This window comes from Monodelphis domestica, chromosome 8 (assembly GCF_027887165.1).
Source record: "Monodelphis domestica isolate mMonDom1 chromosome 8, mMonDom1.pri, whole genome shotgun sequence".
NCBI classification, from domain to species: domain Eukaryota; kingdom Metazoa; phylum Chordata; class Mammalia; order Didelphimorphia; family Didelphidae; genus Monodelphis; species Monodelphis domestica.
The window spans coordinates 185,804,452-185,824,114 of NC_077234.1; the positions used below are offsets into that span (position 1 = coordinate 185,804,452).

General features: G+C 40.8%; 1 protein-coding gene across 2 annotated transcripts in view; it reads right to left on the reverse strand.

Annotated features, from left to right (window-relative positions):
- Positions 1–915: 915 nt before the first annotated feature.
- The window catches only part of LOC100016373 (inactive ADP-ribosyltransferase ARH2), a 62,215-nt gene continuing 43,467 nt past the window's right edge, over positions 916–19,663 (reverse strand). Inside the window, exons 5-7 of one of the 2 annotated variants that reach the window (XM_001364760.4) lie at positions 11,908–12,035; positions 9,925–10,057; positions 916–1,747 (exon numbers count right to left, since the gene is read on the reverse strand). In XM_001364760.4, the coding sequence (XP_001364797.1) occupies positions 1,590–1,747; positions 9,925–10,057; positions 11,908–12,035 (419 nt within the window). In that variant the 3' untranslated portion in view covers positions 916–1,589. Of the gene's footprint in view, positions 1,748–6,663; positions 9,502–9,924; positions 10,058–11,907; positions 12,036–19,663 lie in introns of those variants that run through there. The other variant, XM_007501246.3, reaches the window with a different exon arrangement.

Sequence of the window (19,663 nt, forward strand, 5' to 3'; positions counted from 1 at the left end):
TAAAACAAAACCTAAGGAGAAAAATATGAGTAAGGGGCACTTCTTCTCCCAAGAAAACAATCTTAAACACAGAGACTCTAGAAGGGGTGCGTGACTGCTTTGTGGTATTAGACTGGAAGCCATTTGAAAGTCAGAATCATGCCGGGAGTACCTTCCATGCGCATGCTTAGGTAGGTGCAGCTTTTGATCCCCATATTTCCGGAGGTGATCTGGAACCCCTATTATAATCAATCAATAACTCTCTTCATTGGTCTCCTGACATAAAATAAAGCTCAGAGGGAAACTATGAGTAAAGGGCACTTCTCCCAAGAAAACAATCTCATAGCAGAAAAGTCTAGCCTACGTGTAGGATTGGACCGGAAGCCATCTGAAGGTAGGAGTCGTGCCTGGAGAACTTTGGGGGCTCCACGAATGAATTAAGCAGTGCTTTCTGTGCCTGCCCTACTTTAACTGGAGGGGTGCTATCCCTCTGTCTATGGATCCCGGCTTACAGCTCCTATTCTATTCTGTCTGGAATGCCCACTGGACCACATTCGGTGGGGCAGGCACTTTTAGAGAACCTCCACAGAGTACAGAAAAAGGAACAAGAAAGTACTCAGCCAAGCTGCCCAGGGGAGACGGTGCCAAAGCGAACGTAGCATTAAACATGAAACTGTCTTTTGCTTGTTTTATTCACACCAGATGCTACTTTTTCCCCCTCCTTTTATGTTGTCCAGAGCACAGTTATTTTTAGCCAGGGAGCAACTGCTTTCTTTTCTGGGTCTCTCAGAAAGAGAAATCTCAGTCACGGGGAAGACCTCACTTCCGGCTCAGTGAGCCTGAATGGGGAAAAGCTGCAGAAGACCTAGCCTGCAGATTCTCACGCTGACCTCATCACACGTGACAAGCCCAGACCAAGGAAAAAGAGAAAGAGGCTCGTGAGCAAGGCGAGTCATTTATTTCCTAGTTTGCTTAGGAAGTCGCTTAGAAAAGAGTTTATTCTAGAGATCTAGTGTGATTAAAAACACAGGCGGAAAAGGCTAGCCACGTGTCCTCTGGGCCCAAGGTTTCAGAAACCGGTTTCCCCAGCAGACATCTCCAGCACACCAACAGGGGTGGGCATCTTAGCGGGGAGTACGGCAGAGCGTCAGTTCGCTTGTGTGTGCCTCATCACAATACACATTTAAATGGGCAAAGCCAATGACGGGTCGGACAAAGGCGCGGCGGCTAGCCACGGACGTTAGCAAGGTCGGGCAGAGAGCGTTAGTTTCGCAGTACAAATAAAATACACGGTTGTCCGGGAGTGGGCTGCTTTCTTTGGAGGTTCGAGTGGGGCACGTGATTCATAATCGCCACCATGAGCTCCTTTAAATGGAAGATATTCTCACAGGACAAAGATGTATTTCACACAGCAATCAAGCTGCTGGGACATCCTTGGAGTCGGGCTGGGGGGCAGTGCTGGGGGCCAGTTACGCGCCATCTCTGCTAGCTGAAGGCGGCACGCACACAGTATTACATCTAGAAAAGCTCCTTTAGCCTGCGCGGGAGAACTAAGGGTTACCCATAGGACTTGGAAAGAGGCTACGGAAAGGGGAAGTGCCAAACGCGCTTTACTTTTCTTCTGAGGATAGGCGGTAAAGTGCTTCGCCCAGATGCTCGAGCTTGTCCTTGTGTTCCAGGTCCTGGTACAAGCCTTTGGGGATGGTGGTCAGGCCGTAGAGCAAGCCGTACAAAGAGCCAGCGATGGACCCAGTGGCGCCGCTCTCACCTGAAACGGGAAACGAGAGAGGGCTGAGCCCAGGCGGAAACCAAAGCTGGAGGCAAACCGGAGCGCCTCGCTGCCCGCCCACCGCCCAGTCATTTTTTACAGAGAAGGAAACCGAACTGTCATCAATCGATTACTCCACAAGTGATTACAAAGTACTTATTACAGGTTGAGATCAAGGATACGTGTTAAACCCGGCGGAATGGCGTCTCAGCTACGGTGAGGGTGGGCGAGGGAGGGAGGGAGAGAGTATGATCTTGTAACCAAGGAATAATGCTCTAAACGGACTCCTTACATAAAACTAAAAAAGACAGCCAATTCGTTATTGCGTATCAGGTACTGCCCTAGACGGAGCAAACGCATGGACTGAAGTGAGAATCTGCGCCCCGAAGGAAGATACAAAGAGCACAGACGGCAGTAAACAAAGTAAAGCACATTTTGAGGGCCAGCGTTAGCCACTGGGGTTGTGGTGCGGGATTTTAACAGGGTAATAAGTAAGCTGCCCCGGGGCTCCAAGAGTTCGGTGCGGAATGTTGGCTTGCAGGATCTCTTGTTGTCTGCGTACCCTGTTAAAATCCCTTCCCACAGGGACAGCCGGGTGGCTCCATAGATGGTGCCCCATACCTGGAGTCAGAAAGGCCGGACATGTGCCGTGTGACCTGGGGAAGCCCCCTAACCTCTATTTGCCTTGACTCATTGGAGAAGGAAATGGCAAACCACTCCGGGCTCTGTGCCAAGAAAACCCCACGGACGGCGGGGTCCACTGGGTCAAGAAGAGTCACACGCGAATGGACCACAAATGGGCTGCTAGGGGTCTCAGGAGAGGCTGACTTGCCCCGGAAGGCCTTCCCAAGCCGAAACCTTGGATACGGGCTCCTTAGGCTTGGCAAATGCCCCCGGAGAATGACAACACAGACTCGCCCGGCGGCAGGACTGAGAAATCTGCGGTGTTTGCCCCCCCCCCCCTTTTCTAGCGCTACCCCCTTCACCGCCCCGTCCAAACCTGCCCTCCCTCCAGGAGGACTGCTCGCCCTCCTGGCCGGTTTGGTGCGCCTTTAAAGGCTGAGCGTCTCGTCTTCCCGGGGAATTTCCATTTCTATTTGGATCTTTGGCCGTAGAGCGGCTGCTTCAGAGAGCCCCCGGGAGCCCGGGGTCCTGTTACAGGAGGTGTGTGATGGAGCACCAATGCATTTGCCCTCGGAGTAATATTAGAGCGGGGGATCGGGCAGAGCAAACCCGTGTGTTGTGTTTCCTTCTTGGGAATAAACTATTCTTTCCGGCTCTCCGAGCTCCCTCGGAGTCCGTCTGGCAGCGGCCGCCATATTTGGGAGCGCGCCAGATTTGGCCTCTCCCGTCTCTTTGCTCGTTCCATCTCTTCTCTGGCTGATGTCAACACCTCGGGATCACCTTCCACTTGAGCCGCTGCAGGCCGCTTCTGTCCTCCAGCTCAACTGTTCTCCAGGATTAAGCAGGAGAGCAAGCTGCTGGCATTGTTCCCTGCTTCGATTCCTCGTCTTCTTCCAGTTACTTGCAGAGACCGTCTCTGACAGAAATTTTAGCATTCAGGCTTTGTCCGGTCTCTCCCCACCTCCCCGAGGCCTGAAGAGTCCCACACAGCCATTCCTGTATTTTCAGGTAATACCTATTTCCATAGTGCCCAGTCGTGACTGAAGACACGGATCACACTCCAGGCCTGGAACTCCATCTACTGCACCCCTAACTGCCCTAGAGGTTTTATTCTCTTCCAGGATTCAGTTTTATCTTAACTACTTGTTGGGCTATTCACTTCTTCATCTGCTCTTGCCCTATTAAACAACAGGCCAGATGTCAAAAGCATCTTACCTTCTGTCTTAGAATTAATACTATATTGGCTCCAAGGCAGAAGAGCAATAAGGGCTAGGCAATGGGGGTTAAGTGACTTGCCCGGGGTCCTACAACTAGGAAGTGTTCAAATTTGAATCCAGAACTTCCTGTCTCTCAAACCATTGAGTCACCCAGCTGCCCTCTCAAAAAGCATAATATTAAAAGAGATTTATAGTTTTTCTCTTCCTCTTAGGGGAACCATGATAGACTCTTTTTAATTAATTAATTAATTTAGAATTTTTTTTCCATGGTTACATGATTTAGCGTGATATATGATTGACTGCACCTGTGTTGGCAACACCTTTAAGTGCTACAAACTCATCTAATTTCAAAGAATCAGAGCATCTTGGAATTGTAGAAGGAAGCTCAAAGGTCTTAATATAATTTTTTCTCTATCAAATGTAATTGACTTTGCTACTAGTAGCAATGCAACGATTCAAGACGATCCTGAGGGACTTATAAAAAGGAATACTCTCCACCTCTAGATAAAGAACTGTGGGAGCAGAAACAGAAGAAAACGCTATGATTTATTACTTGTTTATATGGGTATAGGATTTGAGGTTTCAATTTTAAAAGATTATTACAAAAATGAATAATATGGAAATAGGTATCAAATGATAACACATGTATAACACAGTGAAATTGCTTGTCAGCTCCAGGAAGGAGGAGAGAAGAGGGAAGGGAAAGAACATGAATCATGTAACTGTGGAAAAATATTTAAAAATAAATTTTAAAACAAAGTTAGAAAATTTTTAATCTTATGAAAATCTAAAAAATAATAATCATTTCCTGACTTTGTATACCATTCACCTAGATGAAGGACAAGTAATATTGTAATAGGTGATACCACAAAAGTTCAGCTATTGGCCTAAGTCAACTCGAATAAATCTTGCCATAGTTCTGGGTTAGCACTCATAATGATTTCCCACCTGCTCACACATAATACATTTGAGGGGCCTCTGTGTGACCCTGGGCAAGTCACAAACTTTGCCTAGCGCTTGCCCTTCTCTTTTAGAGATGCTATAAGCACAGGAGGTAAGAAATGAAAACAAAAAAATAGTACATTTGATTTTTTTTTCCTACTCAAATTGGAGAAAAGAAGTCAGTATGAAGCCATGTAAGAAAGCATGCCAGCCTTTGGTGTCTCTGATTATTTGAAACCAACAACACCAAAGGAGATAGAATAAGGAACAGTGTATGATTGAAAATCTGTTACTCTAAAAAAAGAACTATATATCCCAAGAGCCCACTGACTTCCTGTCACTACGTACTTCCTGTAGACAGAGGATAAAGGGTGTAGACTTTGGAGGCTCCTCCTCTCGAATGTAGAATCAGCGATGATGGTGAGTGGGAAATGGCTAACCAGCCATGGGCATGTGATCTTTTTTTTGTATCTTCTTTATTTCTTGATTTCTAATGATCATTAATAAATCTCTTAAATATAATATTACTATTAGAGATTTAATTTTTACAACAGGACATAATTATTTACTTTGCTCCAAATTGCTTATTTTGCAGAATATGCAACTTAAGTCACACTAAGACTTTTGGGACATTAAGGACAGACCCACATTTTTTTTTCTATTATGAATCTGTTTTATATTACCAATTACATCTAATAAATTTCCATATAGATTTTCTAAAGTTATATAATCCAAATAGTCTCGCTCTCTCCCTTCCTTTCCTCCCTCTTCCCAGAGATGTCAAGTAATTCGATCTGGGTAATACCATGCAAAACATATTTCCATATTGGTGATTTCTGTAAGAGAATAATCATATAAAACTCCAACCCCCAAATAAACTAAAGTGAACAATTGCATGCTTTGATTGACATTCTGATTCCAACAGTGCTTTATCTGGAGGTGGAGAGCATTCTTGGTCCTAAGTCCCTCGCCACTGTCCTGGATTGTTGTATTGCTGAGAGTAGCTAAGTCTATCATGGTGGATCCTTCCACCATATTGTTGTTACTGTAGACAATGGTCTACTGGTTCTGACTCTTCCACTCAATAGATACATATCTGATGTAGTCAGTGCACCCATATTTTTGCAAGTTCTAAGTTTTTCATTTAATGTGATTTCATGGATAGAAATCGCATACTCATAATTTTAAAGAGTTCCCTAGTATCCTGGCATATTAAATCACCACACTTTACTTTGTTATTCCCTTATTCCTGGACATTGTAGCTGTTTTGTTGTGTGGCTTTTTTATAAAACTGTCAATTCCTCTCTAAACACAGGTATGGCTGGTCTTGGGTGCCTTTGTGTTTGCAAGGGTTTTAAAAAAATTATATAATTACAAAGAAGAGCAGAGTCCCCCCCCCCCCCTTAATAACCATTCCCTTCCATCTTAGAATCAATATTGTGTATTGGTTTCAAGATAGAAGAGTGGTAAATGCTAGGAAATGGGGTTAAGTGACTTGCTCAGGGTCACACAGCTAGGAAGTATCTAAGGTCAGACTTCTCATCTCTAGACCTGACTCTCAATCCACTGAGTCACTTAGCTTCCCCTAAAGAGCAGGTTTTAATGGAGGGATGTAAATATTGAGTTTGAGATGCCAGCATGGTATCCATATAGAGCAGTTTAGGACTCACTTGCAAGCACAGATATGTCCAGTGGTCATTTGCAAACCCAGATCAAGGAGCTCTGGGAAAAGGTATGGAGCTGGAGCTAGAGATTGGGAGTCAGATGCATGAAGGTTAGAGTTGAATGAGTCATTTGTATAAAGGAAGGCTGTTTAGGGCAGGATTGGCAGAGCCAAGAAATATTTTCCAAAAATGGGGAATGGACAGGAAAGGAGGGAGCATACATTTGAAGTGCATTTGATGAATCTAGCTCCTCAAACCTTTGGCAGTATGGATTCTATTGGGTAGAAATCTGGGTCGCTGAGATTGGTGACTCTGGGAGAAGAGTGGAGAAAGGGGCTGTAGGCAGGTGAGGCAGTCTCTGCAAATGCCTCAAGGAGAGAGAGAAAGAAAAGATAGTAGATTGGATTCCGCGGGGGGCGTGACGGAGCCAGGTATGAGATGGCAGAAATGAGTCAGAAACCAGGCCGAATTGATTACAATGGAGCCACAGCAGAACTCCGATCTTTCTGGACAACACAAAGGCATGAACCATCCAGTGATCCAAAATTAACCACCACTCAGGTCGGAGACATGATAGAGAAAAGAAAGTGCCTGGCCGAAGGCCAGGTCCCAGGTGAGAGAGATAGAGAAGGAAAAGAATTAAAGATGGAGTTTGGCCAGAGGCCAAGTTCCAGCAAAGACAGACATAGGCGAGAGGTAAGATCCTAGAGAGGGAGGAGACCGCTGTGGCTGCTTTTAATGTCTTTGATATGCAAATATATACAATACATAGGGATGATTATCATTGGTTAACGACAAGGTATAGGTGTGGTTTTTCTTAGCCAGGTGAACACAAAGAAACCTGTTTTCCGCCTAACCTGGAGGAAGCTGGGATCAAGGGTCAGAGGCTTTCCTAGCCATGAGCAAGACTGAGCATGCTCTCTTCTAAACCACTCTGTACATTCTAACTGTCTGCCTTGTCCATAGCTAGGTGTGGACTGCTACAGCAGGATTCTTCACCATTTCTTGAGCCCTTTGGCAATTTGGTGAAGCCAAAAGTCTCCCTTTTCAGAATATTTTTTTAAAGCATATAATAAAATACTCAAAACTACAAAGGAAGCCAATTATATTGAAGTATTAACATAAATTGTTCATTTGGTCAGCTCAGTTCATTATGTATCAATTCATATGTCTTTTGGAGATAGTCTTATTTCTTATGTTTTATGTGATAATGCAGGTATAACCTAGACTGAATTGCTTGCTAGCTGTGGGAGGGGGAGAGGAAGGGAGGGAGGGAAACAGTTTGGATCATATAACTTTGGAAAGCTTATGTGGAAATTCATTTCATGTAACTGGTAAAATAAATAAATAAAAAGAAATAAATCAAATAACCTATTTCTTTTTTCTCACTACAATAGTACTGCCTATTTCTCCCAGTACAATATTATTCCATAACATTCATATACAACCCATTTAGCCATTCCTTAATTGATACAGGTATCGCCTTCATTTTCCAGGGTTTTTTTTGGGGGGGGTACCACAAAATAAGTAAAATTTATTATTGGTCCTCTAGAATCATGAATGGTTGTATTGTTTGTAGCTCTTACTGCTGTTTTTTTTTTAATAGTGCTATTGTTATTTTTTTTAAAACCCTTACCTTCCGTCTTGGAGTCAATACTGTGTATTGGGCTCCAAGGCAGGAGAGTGGTAAGGGCTAGACAATGGGGGTCAAGTGACTTGCCCAGGGTCACACAGCTGGGAAGTATCTGAGGCCAGATCTGAACCCAGGACCTTCTGTCTCTAGGCCTGACCCTCAATCCACTGAGCTACCCAGCTGCCCCCTTAGTGCTATTGTTATATTGCTATAAATAAAAAATCATCCATATAGAACTTTTTTCTTTTTAGTTGGTTCCTTTTTGGGTAGAGATCTAGCAGTAGTATACCCAGGTCAAAAGTCAGGCACTGTTTAGTGTATATAGTGCACTTTTTATGTATAAATCCAAATTGCTTTCTACATTAGTTGTATACATTCATAGGTCCACTATTGCTGTGTTTGTTTTCCCACAGCCCTCACATTTATCATTTTCCTTTCATGTCATCTTTGCCACTCTGATGGGTACGAGTGGATTCAAAGAATTGCCTTAAATTACATTTTTCTAATTAGTCATGATTTGGAATGTTTGTTTTATTATGACTAGATAGCCTGGGTTTCTTCCCTTGAGAACTGCTTGCTCATGTCCTTAGGTCATTTAACAAATGGGGAATGGCTCTTAATGTTATGAATTTCAGTTAATTCCTTACATATCTTAGAAATGAAACCTTATCAGAGAAATTTGCTGTGAATAATTTTTCAGTTATTTTTCTTTTTCCTTTTAGCTTTATTAGATTTATTTGTGCAAAAAATTTAAATAGTATTTAATCAAAATTATCTATTTTATCCTCTGTGATCCTTTCTATTCCTTATTAGGTCATGAACATTTCTTCTCTTTTTTGATCTGACTGGTGATTTTTTTCCCCCCATGTTTCTCTAATTTGCTTTTGATGTGACCTTTTACATCGAGATCATCTACTATTTAGAACTTATCTTTGCACAATCTATACTAAAACATCAATATTATAAGAATAGACAATTTTGAGGACTTTTACAGACTGATGAAGAATGAAAAGAGTTGAATGAAGAGGGAGGGAACCATTTATTAAGCAACTTCTTTGGGTCAAGCACTGTGCTAAGAGCTTTTACAAAAATATTCTTATGTGGTCCAATAACCTTGGGAGGCAGTGCTATTATTTGTGACCAGTAAGTGTTTGTTTATCGTGACTAGTCAATATTATTTTAATTAGGAAGCATCTGAGGCTGAATTAGAATTCTGGTCATTTCAATTTTAGATCTAGTTTTCTATTTACTGTGTCACCTATCCATTACTTTATACACTAAACACAGCTGTAAGAGCTATGAACAGCTCAGTGACCATTCATGATTCTGGATGACCAACAATGAAATATGCTGTCCTTTGCACAGAGGAGATAAAGACATCACAGTCTATAGTCATTCAGGAAATTTGTTTTGCTTGACTGCATATTTGTTACAAAGTAATTTATCTTTCTTCTTTCTTTCTTTCTTTCTTTCTTTCTTTCTTTCTTTCTTTCTTTCTTTCTTTCTTTCTTTCTTTCTTTCTTTCTTTCTTTCTTTCTTTCTTTCTTTCTTTCTTTCTTTCTTTCTTTCTTTCTTTCTTTCTTTCTTTCTTTCTTTCTTTCTTTCTTTCTTTCTTTCTTTCTTTCTTTCTTTTTCCCAGTGAGGTCAGGGATAGGATGGAGAGAAACTAGATTTCTGTTCATTTTAAAAAGAAAAGGATGAGTGCTACAGATGTGAAGTGTTACATACATTACTTTCAGATGAGTATATCATATTATTATTATTATTTAAACCCTCACCATCCATCTTAGAATCAATTCTGTGCATTGGTTCCAAGGCAGAAGAGTGGTAAGGACTAGGCATTGGGGGTCAAGTGACTTGCCCAGGGTCACCCAGCTGGGAAGTGTCTGAGACCAGGTTAGAACCCAGGACCTCCCATCCCCAAGGCTGGATATCTATCCACTGAGTCATCTAGCTGCCCCTAGCAGGAAATTTCTTGACAAGTAGGAAAAAAGGCACTGGCCATTGGGAAGCTTAGAACCAGAGAATCAGAGAACGCTGAGACCTCGAAGGTCTCAGAGCACCCAAACCCCCAAATATAAAGAAGGAGAAACTGACCTCCGTGGAACATGGCCCGGTTGCAGAGTTCTGTCCAGTTGTCACCTGCTCCCAGAAGAGCATCGTAAGCAATCATCGGTGCATCGTGGCCCCTTCTTCCGCCTCGACCTTCTGAACTCCATTTTCTGTAAGTCTGATGAAATGACCAACATCAGTTATTTGAGCTTTAAAAAAATCATGAAAAAGGTTTAATAGTTTTACTCTGTTTGTTTGTTTGTTTGTTTGTTTGTTTAACTTGAAATGTGAACTTGGCATCTTTTGGAAAGTCATAGTTGGGTATGTCCATAGTGTTTAACTCATGATCAGCATTTGAATAGGTGGGGAAAACTCAACTGGTAAAAACAACGTGGATGATGCTGTAACTAAAAAAATTAAAATCAATTTGATTTAATTGTGGCATTCATGAAATGCAGTCATAGCAGTACCATCTGTCTTTCCTGCATCAGCCTGTGATTTTATTAGGAAAGGGACTAAACCTGTATTTTTTACTGATAATAAGGAATTCCTAGCAAGGAAATTTCCTTTATTAATGCCAGATGGAATCTTTTCCGGAACTTAACTGAGAAGTTAAGTGACTTAGCGAGGGACACAAGGCCAATAAGTGTCGGAGGCAGAACTTAGAGCCAGGCCATCCTGACTTTGAGGCCAGTTCTTTATCCTCCTGGGCACAATACCATATTGCCTTTCGCATTGGCAGCTACTCCTAATTCTATGCCTTTATGCCTATGGATTCTTAATTCTTCCCTAAGTCAGAGACACCACATTTTTAACCTCAGAGCGTCTCTTGGATGGCACACAGATGTAACATCCACAACTTGCAGATGGAACCCTCAAGGGCAGAACTGTATTGGGGAATTTTTGCATCTGGGCAAATACCAGGAATTGTGTCCTTGGGAAAGTAGTGGGAAACAAGACTTCCTTTAAGGAATAGTTAGCGATGATTAGGGCCAAGTAAGTTCGGAAAGGAGCTTACTCCGGCCCATCATCTGGTAGCTTCCTATTTTACCTAATTATTCTCACTAACTAGGTGCTAAGCTCAGTTGTCTCTACACAGCTGAAGGACTGCAAATTCTATCAGCACCCGCTAAATTTAGTACCATGGGGCAAAGCACTCATTCCCCAACTCAGAGTTATGGCTCTGACCAAAGGGCAGAAAAGGTAATAGATGATGATACTGGAAGAAGCTAGGACTAAAATTTAAGTTTCCTGACTTGCCAATGTGCTGTGATGTTCACACCAGACAATTTATCATTTTTCTGATTATTAGTTGAGCAATCTAGGCAGCTAGCAGGTTCAATGGATAAAATGCTGGGTTTGGAGACAGGAAAACTCATCTCCCCAACTTCAAATCTGGCTTCAGACACATAATGGCTGTGTGACCCTGGGCAAGTCACTTAATCCTGTTTGCCTCAGTTTCCTTATATGTAACATGAGTGGGAGAAGGAACTGGCAAATTACTCCTGTGTCTTTGCCAAGAAAACCCTAAAAGGAGTCACAAAAAGTTTGACATGACTAAGCAATAATGATTGAGTGATCTGAACCTGTGGTTATGGTACAGATTTAAAAAAAAAAAGGAAAAGGTAGCTAGAAGGACTGCTGGGATAGTACAACTACACTTGAAGTAGAGTTTGACTATCCAGGGTCTTTTGTTTTGGAAAGAATTCATGTTGAATGAAACTATATTAAAACCATAAAAGGAAATAAACATTTTGTAGACTGCAAGTGTGCGTCTAAAATACTTGATACGTAGTTTGTTTGTTTGTTTGAGTGGGGGAGAGGGGGACTTGTCTGGGACCTAACGTGTTGTTATAAGAGGACAAAAAGCCAGAATTCTCATCCTTGAACCCTTTACCCAGGCTAACAATCTACTCCCTGAAAACCACAGGGTGAGACTTCAGGAATTCTTTCTAGAATGCCATGAAGAAATTTAATATTCTAGGGGTTGTTTATTTTTTTTTCCTAAAGGAGAATCATTAAGGTTACCTTGTCTCTTTCCTCTGCATCATAGCGATCAGGAAAAATGGCTTTATTATCTTGGTCTTCAGCAATTTTTCTCTCCTCCAAATAAAACTGCCACTTGGCTTCAAAGTAAAACCAGTGCTCCTGGTACTCTAAATGTAAAGGAAATCAGCGGTGATATTCAGTCTTGGCAGAGGAATCCTTGTAATATTCATCCTGGTTCATTCAAGGAGCCCTAAGAATAGCTTTGCAGAGCTGTCTTTGGTTCTTACCTCTTCTATACCTGCCAGGACGATCATTTGCCAAATCTCATGGATTCACACTTTGCAATACCTCTTGCCTCCATCCCTTCCCCTCCACTCCCACCATGGACATTGTAAACCTTAAAATTTCTTAGACTTATAAATGTTGGAAATTTCACCATTGGGAAATTTCATACTTGAAAAATTTCCTACTGATAGTCTATTGGAATGTTAACCCCCTTGGCATGGGAGGGTCTTTCTCCTCCCTACTTAAGATTACTTTAGGACAGAAACCTTTTGCTGAACAATGGAAAGGGCTTTGACCTATACTTAAGCATAGAACAGGAAGTTCTTTGAGTCATGATTGATTTTAGAATTGATACAATAGAGATACTTGGAATGACAGAACCAGGTCTTGGAACTTACAATCTCCACCCTACTTAGAGTAACAGGATTTAGGAAGGGCTGCAGCATAGATCAAGATTTAATTATTTGAGAATATGACCTTCAACAGACATGTGCAAAGGGGCAGACCTCTGGGCGGTCCTGGGTTAAGCTAGAGCCACCATTGGCACAGGGAAGACATGGACAGTGATTGGTAGATGTGAGAACTGAGGGGAGGGAACTTAGATGGTTTCCTTAAAGATAGTGGGGTCTGAGGACTGAGGAGGAGGGTTTGGCTCTGAGCGAGGTGGCTCTGAAGGAGGTTGGAGAGGTTTTGCTCTGAGAGGTTTTGCTCTGAGAGGCTTGCTCTGAAGGAAGCTGGAGGTGGAGGCCCCTGAGACTGTTTCTCCATTTTGGTCACGTGAGTGATAGGGACTGATATCTTTTCTTTGCCTCAGCTATCTAAGGGCTTGGGCCTTTTGGCCCAGCCTAAACAGAGGGGGTATTTAAGCCCTATTCCCTTCTCTCTCTCTCTCTCTCTCTCTCTCTCTCTCTCTCTCTCTCTCTCTCTCTCTCTCTGTAATACCTTTCTTCCTCCTGTTTGTAATTACAAATTTGTAATTTGTAATCCATAAAAGGTTGACTGCTGACTTGAGTTTTCATTAAGGATTTACATAGCTGAATTCCTTGGCGACCTTAAATTAATATATTTCAGTCTTTTAAAGTGATTTCCATGTCACACACTGTGGTGTGGCTATTTCTTACTACCTGACTGGACTATTACAAGAGCTTCCTTACTGGTCTTCTAGCTTCAAAACTCTGACTCAGCAACTTGAAGAGGGTGAGGAAGAGAGGGGAAACCCTTATTTTATTTTCTCAGTCTCTTAGATTTTGCTTTTACCTGCTTCTCACTTGAGAAGAATTTGAGGATTCTAATTCCTGCTCATCATTGCCTCTTCTTACCCTAGCCCTTTTTTTCCCTTCTACATTTAAAAAAATTAATATTTCTTGTTTTTATATCACATTCATCTTCTTTTTTAAAAACTTTTACATTCTGTCTTAGAATCAATAGTGTGTATTAGTTCCAAGGCAGAAGAGTGGTAAGGGTTAAACAAGTGGGGGTGAAGTGACTTGCCCAGGGTTGCTCAGCTAGGAAGTATCTGAGGCCAAATTTGAACCCAGGAGCTCCCCTCTCTCTGGCTCTCAATGCACTGAGCCACCTTGCTGTCCCCTATCATATTCATTTTAAAATATATCCTCTTTCTTCTCCCCAGTGAGGCTTGCTTGAAACAAATATTTCAAAAGATAAAATAAAAGCAATTTTTACAAAACCAACAAATATATTGACCAGAACTAACAGCATGTGAGATATAAAATTTCAGATCCCAAATCTCTCACGTTCATATGGGAATAAGTACATTTTCTTAACTATTCTCCATATCTTCTCACATTCACTCTTCATCCCCCCACCCCAGCCCTCAACCTTTACTGAGGTATATCCTTCCACCAACTCTTAGTTGTCTCTGCCATCTCCCCAATTCATCTTCTCCATTTCCCCTAAACTTTGTTTCTTTTATAGTACTTAACCCAGCTAGGTAACTCAGTGGACAGAGTGACAAGCCTGGAGTCAAGAAGATTCAACTTCTTAAATTCAAATATAGCCTCAGACACTTACTAGCTGTGTGACTTTAAGCAAGCTACTTAACTCTGCCTCAGTTTCCTCATCTGTAAATAATCTGGAGAAGGAAATGGCAAACCACCGTATAGGATCTCTGCCGATAAAACACCAAGGGGGTCATGAAGAGTCAGACACAACTGAAAAATGATTGAATAATAATGGCAACACCACCCATTCTCAGTTCCTTCATCTCAGTTCCTTATCTCTTGTCCTTCATCCAGCTCCTTAGCCGATATTCTAATGTTAGCCTTCTTCTCCATCAAATCACTGACCATTAGAGGAAGTGGCCCTTCTAATTAGGCATATTCTGCTCCTGCTGGATTTTATGAATCTACTTACTCTATTCAAAACCCTTTGATGACTTTGTATTGCCTACTGACTACTCTCCAAATTTTCTCACCTGGCATTCAAGATCCATCACAATCTGTTATTACCATAACCTTCTAAGCCTTATCTCAGTTTCCCTTCATTTAAGCCCCAGACACAGAATCATTGGCAATGTTCTATGCCAAGGGTCAACAAACTTCTATCCATAGACCAACTGCACCACTAAGAATGGCTTTTCCTTTTTAAAAGACACTAAATTTTTATTTAAAAAGGTCAAAACCATTTTTAGCTGGGGCCATACAACATCAGACTATGGGAGGACTAAAGTATGCCAACCCTTATTACACTTGCCACTCTGTCCCTCTTCTTTGCTCATTTTGCTTCCCATTCTTGAAATGCTTTTTTCATCCTCTCTGTTGCCCCCTTCTCTGCCCCATGAAATTCTATCCATCTTTCAAGCTCCAGTTCAAAGGCAGCATCCTATGGGTCTTGCCAATTGAAAATGATCTTGTCCCTTCAGTCCTCATGTAACCTTGTTTAAGCCTCTCACATACTCATGTTCCATTTTGTATTAAAATTATTGATGCATGTTGAATTTAGGAGATTGTAAGACCCAAGAGGCTAGTGTTGTTCATGAGGACAAACCTCAAAATCTGAAGTAGTTTTAAACAATTTCTTTTTTCTTTCCAGCTTACCCTTCTCTATCAAACAACCTAATAAATTTATTTCTAGCTGACCCCTTTCTGGCACCCCGCATAATGTTCTGCACATAGCAGATACTTAAATAGATGTTTTTGAAAGGCATGTAGTCACAATTCTGCTTCTTCAATACAGTAAGTCCAGTTCCCAAGAGACATCATGGTTGGGTGAGAAAAAACATTAGATTTGGAAAGAGAAGACCTAGGATTGAACCTTCCCTCTGTTCCTTGTTTAGGTTCTATGACCTTGGGCAAGATCCTTAATCTAGGATTCAGTTCCTCATCTGGAACAGGACATTGAGATTTGTACTAGTTACTTCAGACAGTTTGGTATTGAGAGAACTAAATAAAGTCACATGTGTTAAAGCTCTTTGTTGTATAAAGTGCTATGTAAATAATAACTATATGCTTCTTATTGTTGTTCAGTCTTTTTTTCATCACATCCAGTTCTTAATGACCCCAGTTGGGATTTTCTTGGCAAAGATACTGGAACAGTTTGCCATTTCCTTCTGCAGGTCATTTTATAGATGAGGAAACTGAGGCAAACAGTAGTAAGAGAGTAAGAGTAAGTGTCTGAGACCAGATTTGAACTCAGGAAGGCAAGTCTTCTTGACTGTAGGCCCAGCTCTCTATCCACTGTAGCACCACTATCAATGACAATAATAATAATTACATTACTCTAATTCCAATAAGATCTATCAAACTGGAAAGTCATCAATTATGGACCCAGCAATAGTCTGTTATCCATGTCTAGCTAACTACAGAGGGGTAATCGTAAGATTGGTCATGAGGTGATCAATATTTGATGAACCAAGATGGTAGAACTGAGAAAATACTGGTCATAGAATTCAAGGAGATATGGATTATGATCTTATTTCTGATGTAATTCAAGGAGACATAGATTACAATCTTATTTCTGACGTTTGCTAGTTTTCTGTCTACCACAAATAAATCACTTGTACAAAACTTGTCAGTTTCTTCACCTGCAAAATGGGGATAATAGTATTTTGGTCTCATCAGGCTGTCAGGATTAAATAAGATGATATACTTACAGTGGTGGTTGGCAAACTTTAAAGTGCTATGGAATTTTTAAATATTAATGACGATTTTAATATTCTTGATAATGGCATTGAAAAGCCTCTTTTGGGTTTTGCTGTTTCCAGTTTTAGTGGCTACCTCCTTCGAGAAGTCTTCTCTCATTCCCTCCCTGAGTGATTGCTTTCTCCTTGTCCAAATTGCTGTTATTTATCAGTGCCCACATGACCGTCTCTCAACAGAATATAAACTCCTCATGGACAGCTGTTTTCTTAGTTGTATACTGGCACCAAGCATGTAATATATACAGATAGACTGAATTCAGTTGAGTTTTAGTCATAAAGACAATGTTTTGCTAAGGACATAAACAGGTATACTTTCACTGAAGAAATGACAAATCTTATAAATAAGTAAAAATAATAATATAATGGCACCAAATGGTAGTTAGACTCCTAGGTTAGCCTAGAAAAAAATCTTTTTTTAATGAAAAATAACTGCTACCTTCTGTAATACTAAGTATTAGTTCCAACGTAGAAGAGCAGTAAGAATTAAAAAATTAAGCCCCAGAAAGCTATTGCACTAATAGTACTATAGACTTTTCTCTGGGAACATATATTGAGTCCTAAACTGCAGTATAAGTCAATAAACATTTACTAATTGCCTTCCAGGTCCCAGGCACTATGTAAAGTGCTGGAGAAGAAAGGCAAGACAGTCCCTGCCATTGAAGAGTTACCCGAGTCCCCTCCATATTCCTCTGCAGGTCAATGGGAGCTATGATTTGATGGAGGAGAGAGCTGTCGGTGGATAGGTTCAGGAGCTGAGAAGGAGGATCTAAGAGTAAGTTTAAAAAGCTGGAAAATGAGTGAGGTGGTGGGGCATGGAGCTGGATAGAGATGGGAAAGTGAAAATGGGGAGGTGGAGTAGGGACAGAAGATGGAGATCTGCGATGGGGTGGGATTGGGGATTGAAGAACTGGAATGAGGATCCCGAAAGGGAGGAAGAATGGACAAAGACTAAGGAACTTGGGAAGGACAGTAATAAAGGTCCTCCCTTCCTCCCTCCCCACCTACCATCTTGATGTTGCCAAGAAAGGAAGATGGAACTTTGAAGGGATGGGCTGAGAAGAGTGGCAGTTCCAGAATATAGTAAGGCAGAATCAACAGTGGCTTTTGGCCCCTGGTACACTAGAAACCCTTGGGAAAGCATCAGTTGCAGAAAGGGAGGACTCAAATTCAAATCTTGCCTCTAACTCTTTACTGTGTATCATTGGCCAAACTACATTAACTTCTGAACCTCACTTTCTCATCTGTAAAATGAGGAGATTGGAATAAAGGACTTTCTAAATCTATGACTACAAGAGATGGAGTTCCTTGGACCCTTCTCAACTGGGGCAGTATCGGTATGCCAGAACTATTTATAAATACTAGGTTAATAAATTCAGAGCTGCTTGCATATTTTAATATGATCATATTGTATTTGTAAAATGTGATTGTTATCTGTGTCTACTAAGAAAAAAAGTGGAAAAAATAAAGTCAAAAAGGAAGAAAAGGTGGTAAGAAGGAAAAGGGGAGAAAAACATTACTTCAGAACTGCTTGACTGAATTTTGAAAATAGAAGCATTAGTATATCTTTGCTTAAAAATTTTGCAACATGTTTTCATCAGTGTAATAGAGATAGTAAGAGTCAGATTAGTTGTGAATCCACTAATAGCAGGCTTACAAATCAGAGACAGGAAGTCTCATTTAGCCTGGTTAATCGTCTAAAACATTTTCCCAGAAATGCTTAAGTATCTATTCTAAGATCACTCTACCAAGTGGGAGCAGACTTGGAAAATGAACTGTATATTCCATCTCTTTAAGAAAATCAAACTGGAAGTATGTGTGTGGAGGGGGTGAGAATTCTGTAGTGAAATTTACTTTGCCATCTACTAGCATCCTTAGCATTCCAAATTTGCAATAAGCTCTTTTTGTCATCATTATCCTTTATTATCACCCAAGATTGGATGGCTTCTCTAATACCATTTTTTAGGGTTGAAAAAAGTGAGAAACATGTTAAGCCACTTGTCCAAGGCCATATAAAAAATTAATAGTAGACTCAGAATTCAAAGTTCTTAAATCTATAAAATGTGGAAAATAATAGTGCCAGCACCAATTGCCAAGGGTTATTGTGAGGATGAAATGAGATAACACACATAAATGATTTTGTAATCCTTTTTTGTAATTTTTTTGGTAATTTTGTAAATCTTAAAGACCTGTAAAATGTTATTTATTTATTTATTTCAAACCCTTATAATCAATAATATGTATTGGTTCCAAGGCAGAAGAGTGGTAAGGGCTAGGCAATGGGGGTTAAGTGCCTTGCCCAGGGTCACACAGCTAGGAAGTGTCAAAGTCCAGATTTGAACCTAGGACATCTCATCTTTAAGTATAGCTCTCAATTCACCGAGCCTGCCCCAAGTGCTATTATTATTGCCCAATGTCATACATGTAGTATTAGAAGCACACAAAGTTGAACACATGGTTCATAAGTCAACAGAGTAGCAAGAAAGAAGAGGTGGCAGAAAGAGGGACTGGTGCCACAAGTCCTGGCTGCCTCAAATGAGTAAAACAGTTTTGGGGATGCTTGATTGGTGGGAAAAATTGACAAAAAGAACTGAACTGAACTTCAAGAACTTAAACTGTCTTTAGATGTTATGGATTTGGGAAGCACCAATATGTTGGGTAAGGATTTCCTGGATTTGGGAGAAGTCACTGTTTTAGTATATTTTATTTTATTGCTTTTGCTTCTAGGAGCATGAATAAAGAATCAATTAAACATAACTAATTTATTCAATCAAACATAACTAATTTGTGCAATCAATTCCATTAAAGTATGTCAGTTTGAATGAATGAAAATGCAGCATCAAAGGAAGACAGAAGAATTTTTCTGATGGGTGGGGGCTGAGCCAAGAGACCAATCCAAGCCTAATGAGAAAAACACTGACACTCACAAAAGCAGTCAAGGGATAGAAGTAGTCAGTTTCTGAGAAGCAGAGCATCTGGGTGCTGCAGCTAAGTTATATAATGGATAGAATCCCAGTCTTTGAGATGGAAAGATCTGATTTTGAATTCTGTCTCATGCACTTTGTAGCTTGGTGACTGGCTACTGGCAAGATGCTTAACCTTTCTCAATCTCTTCTACCAAATAGGGATAATAATAGCATCTATTTCATAGAGTTGTAACAAAGATCAAATTAGATGACATATGTAAAGTTTTCCACAAACCTTAAAGAATTATATGAGTATTTGCTACTGAAGCTTAAATACTTTGACCAGATGATGAGAAAACAGGGAAAGATTGAAGGCAAAAGAAGGGGATGACATGGATAGATTGTTATGGGAACAATGAACATGAACTTGGACAGACTTCAAGAGATA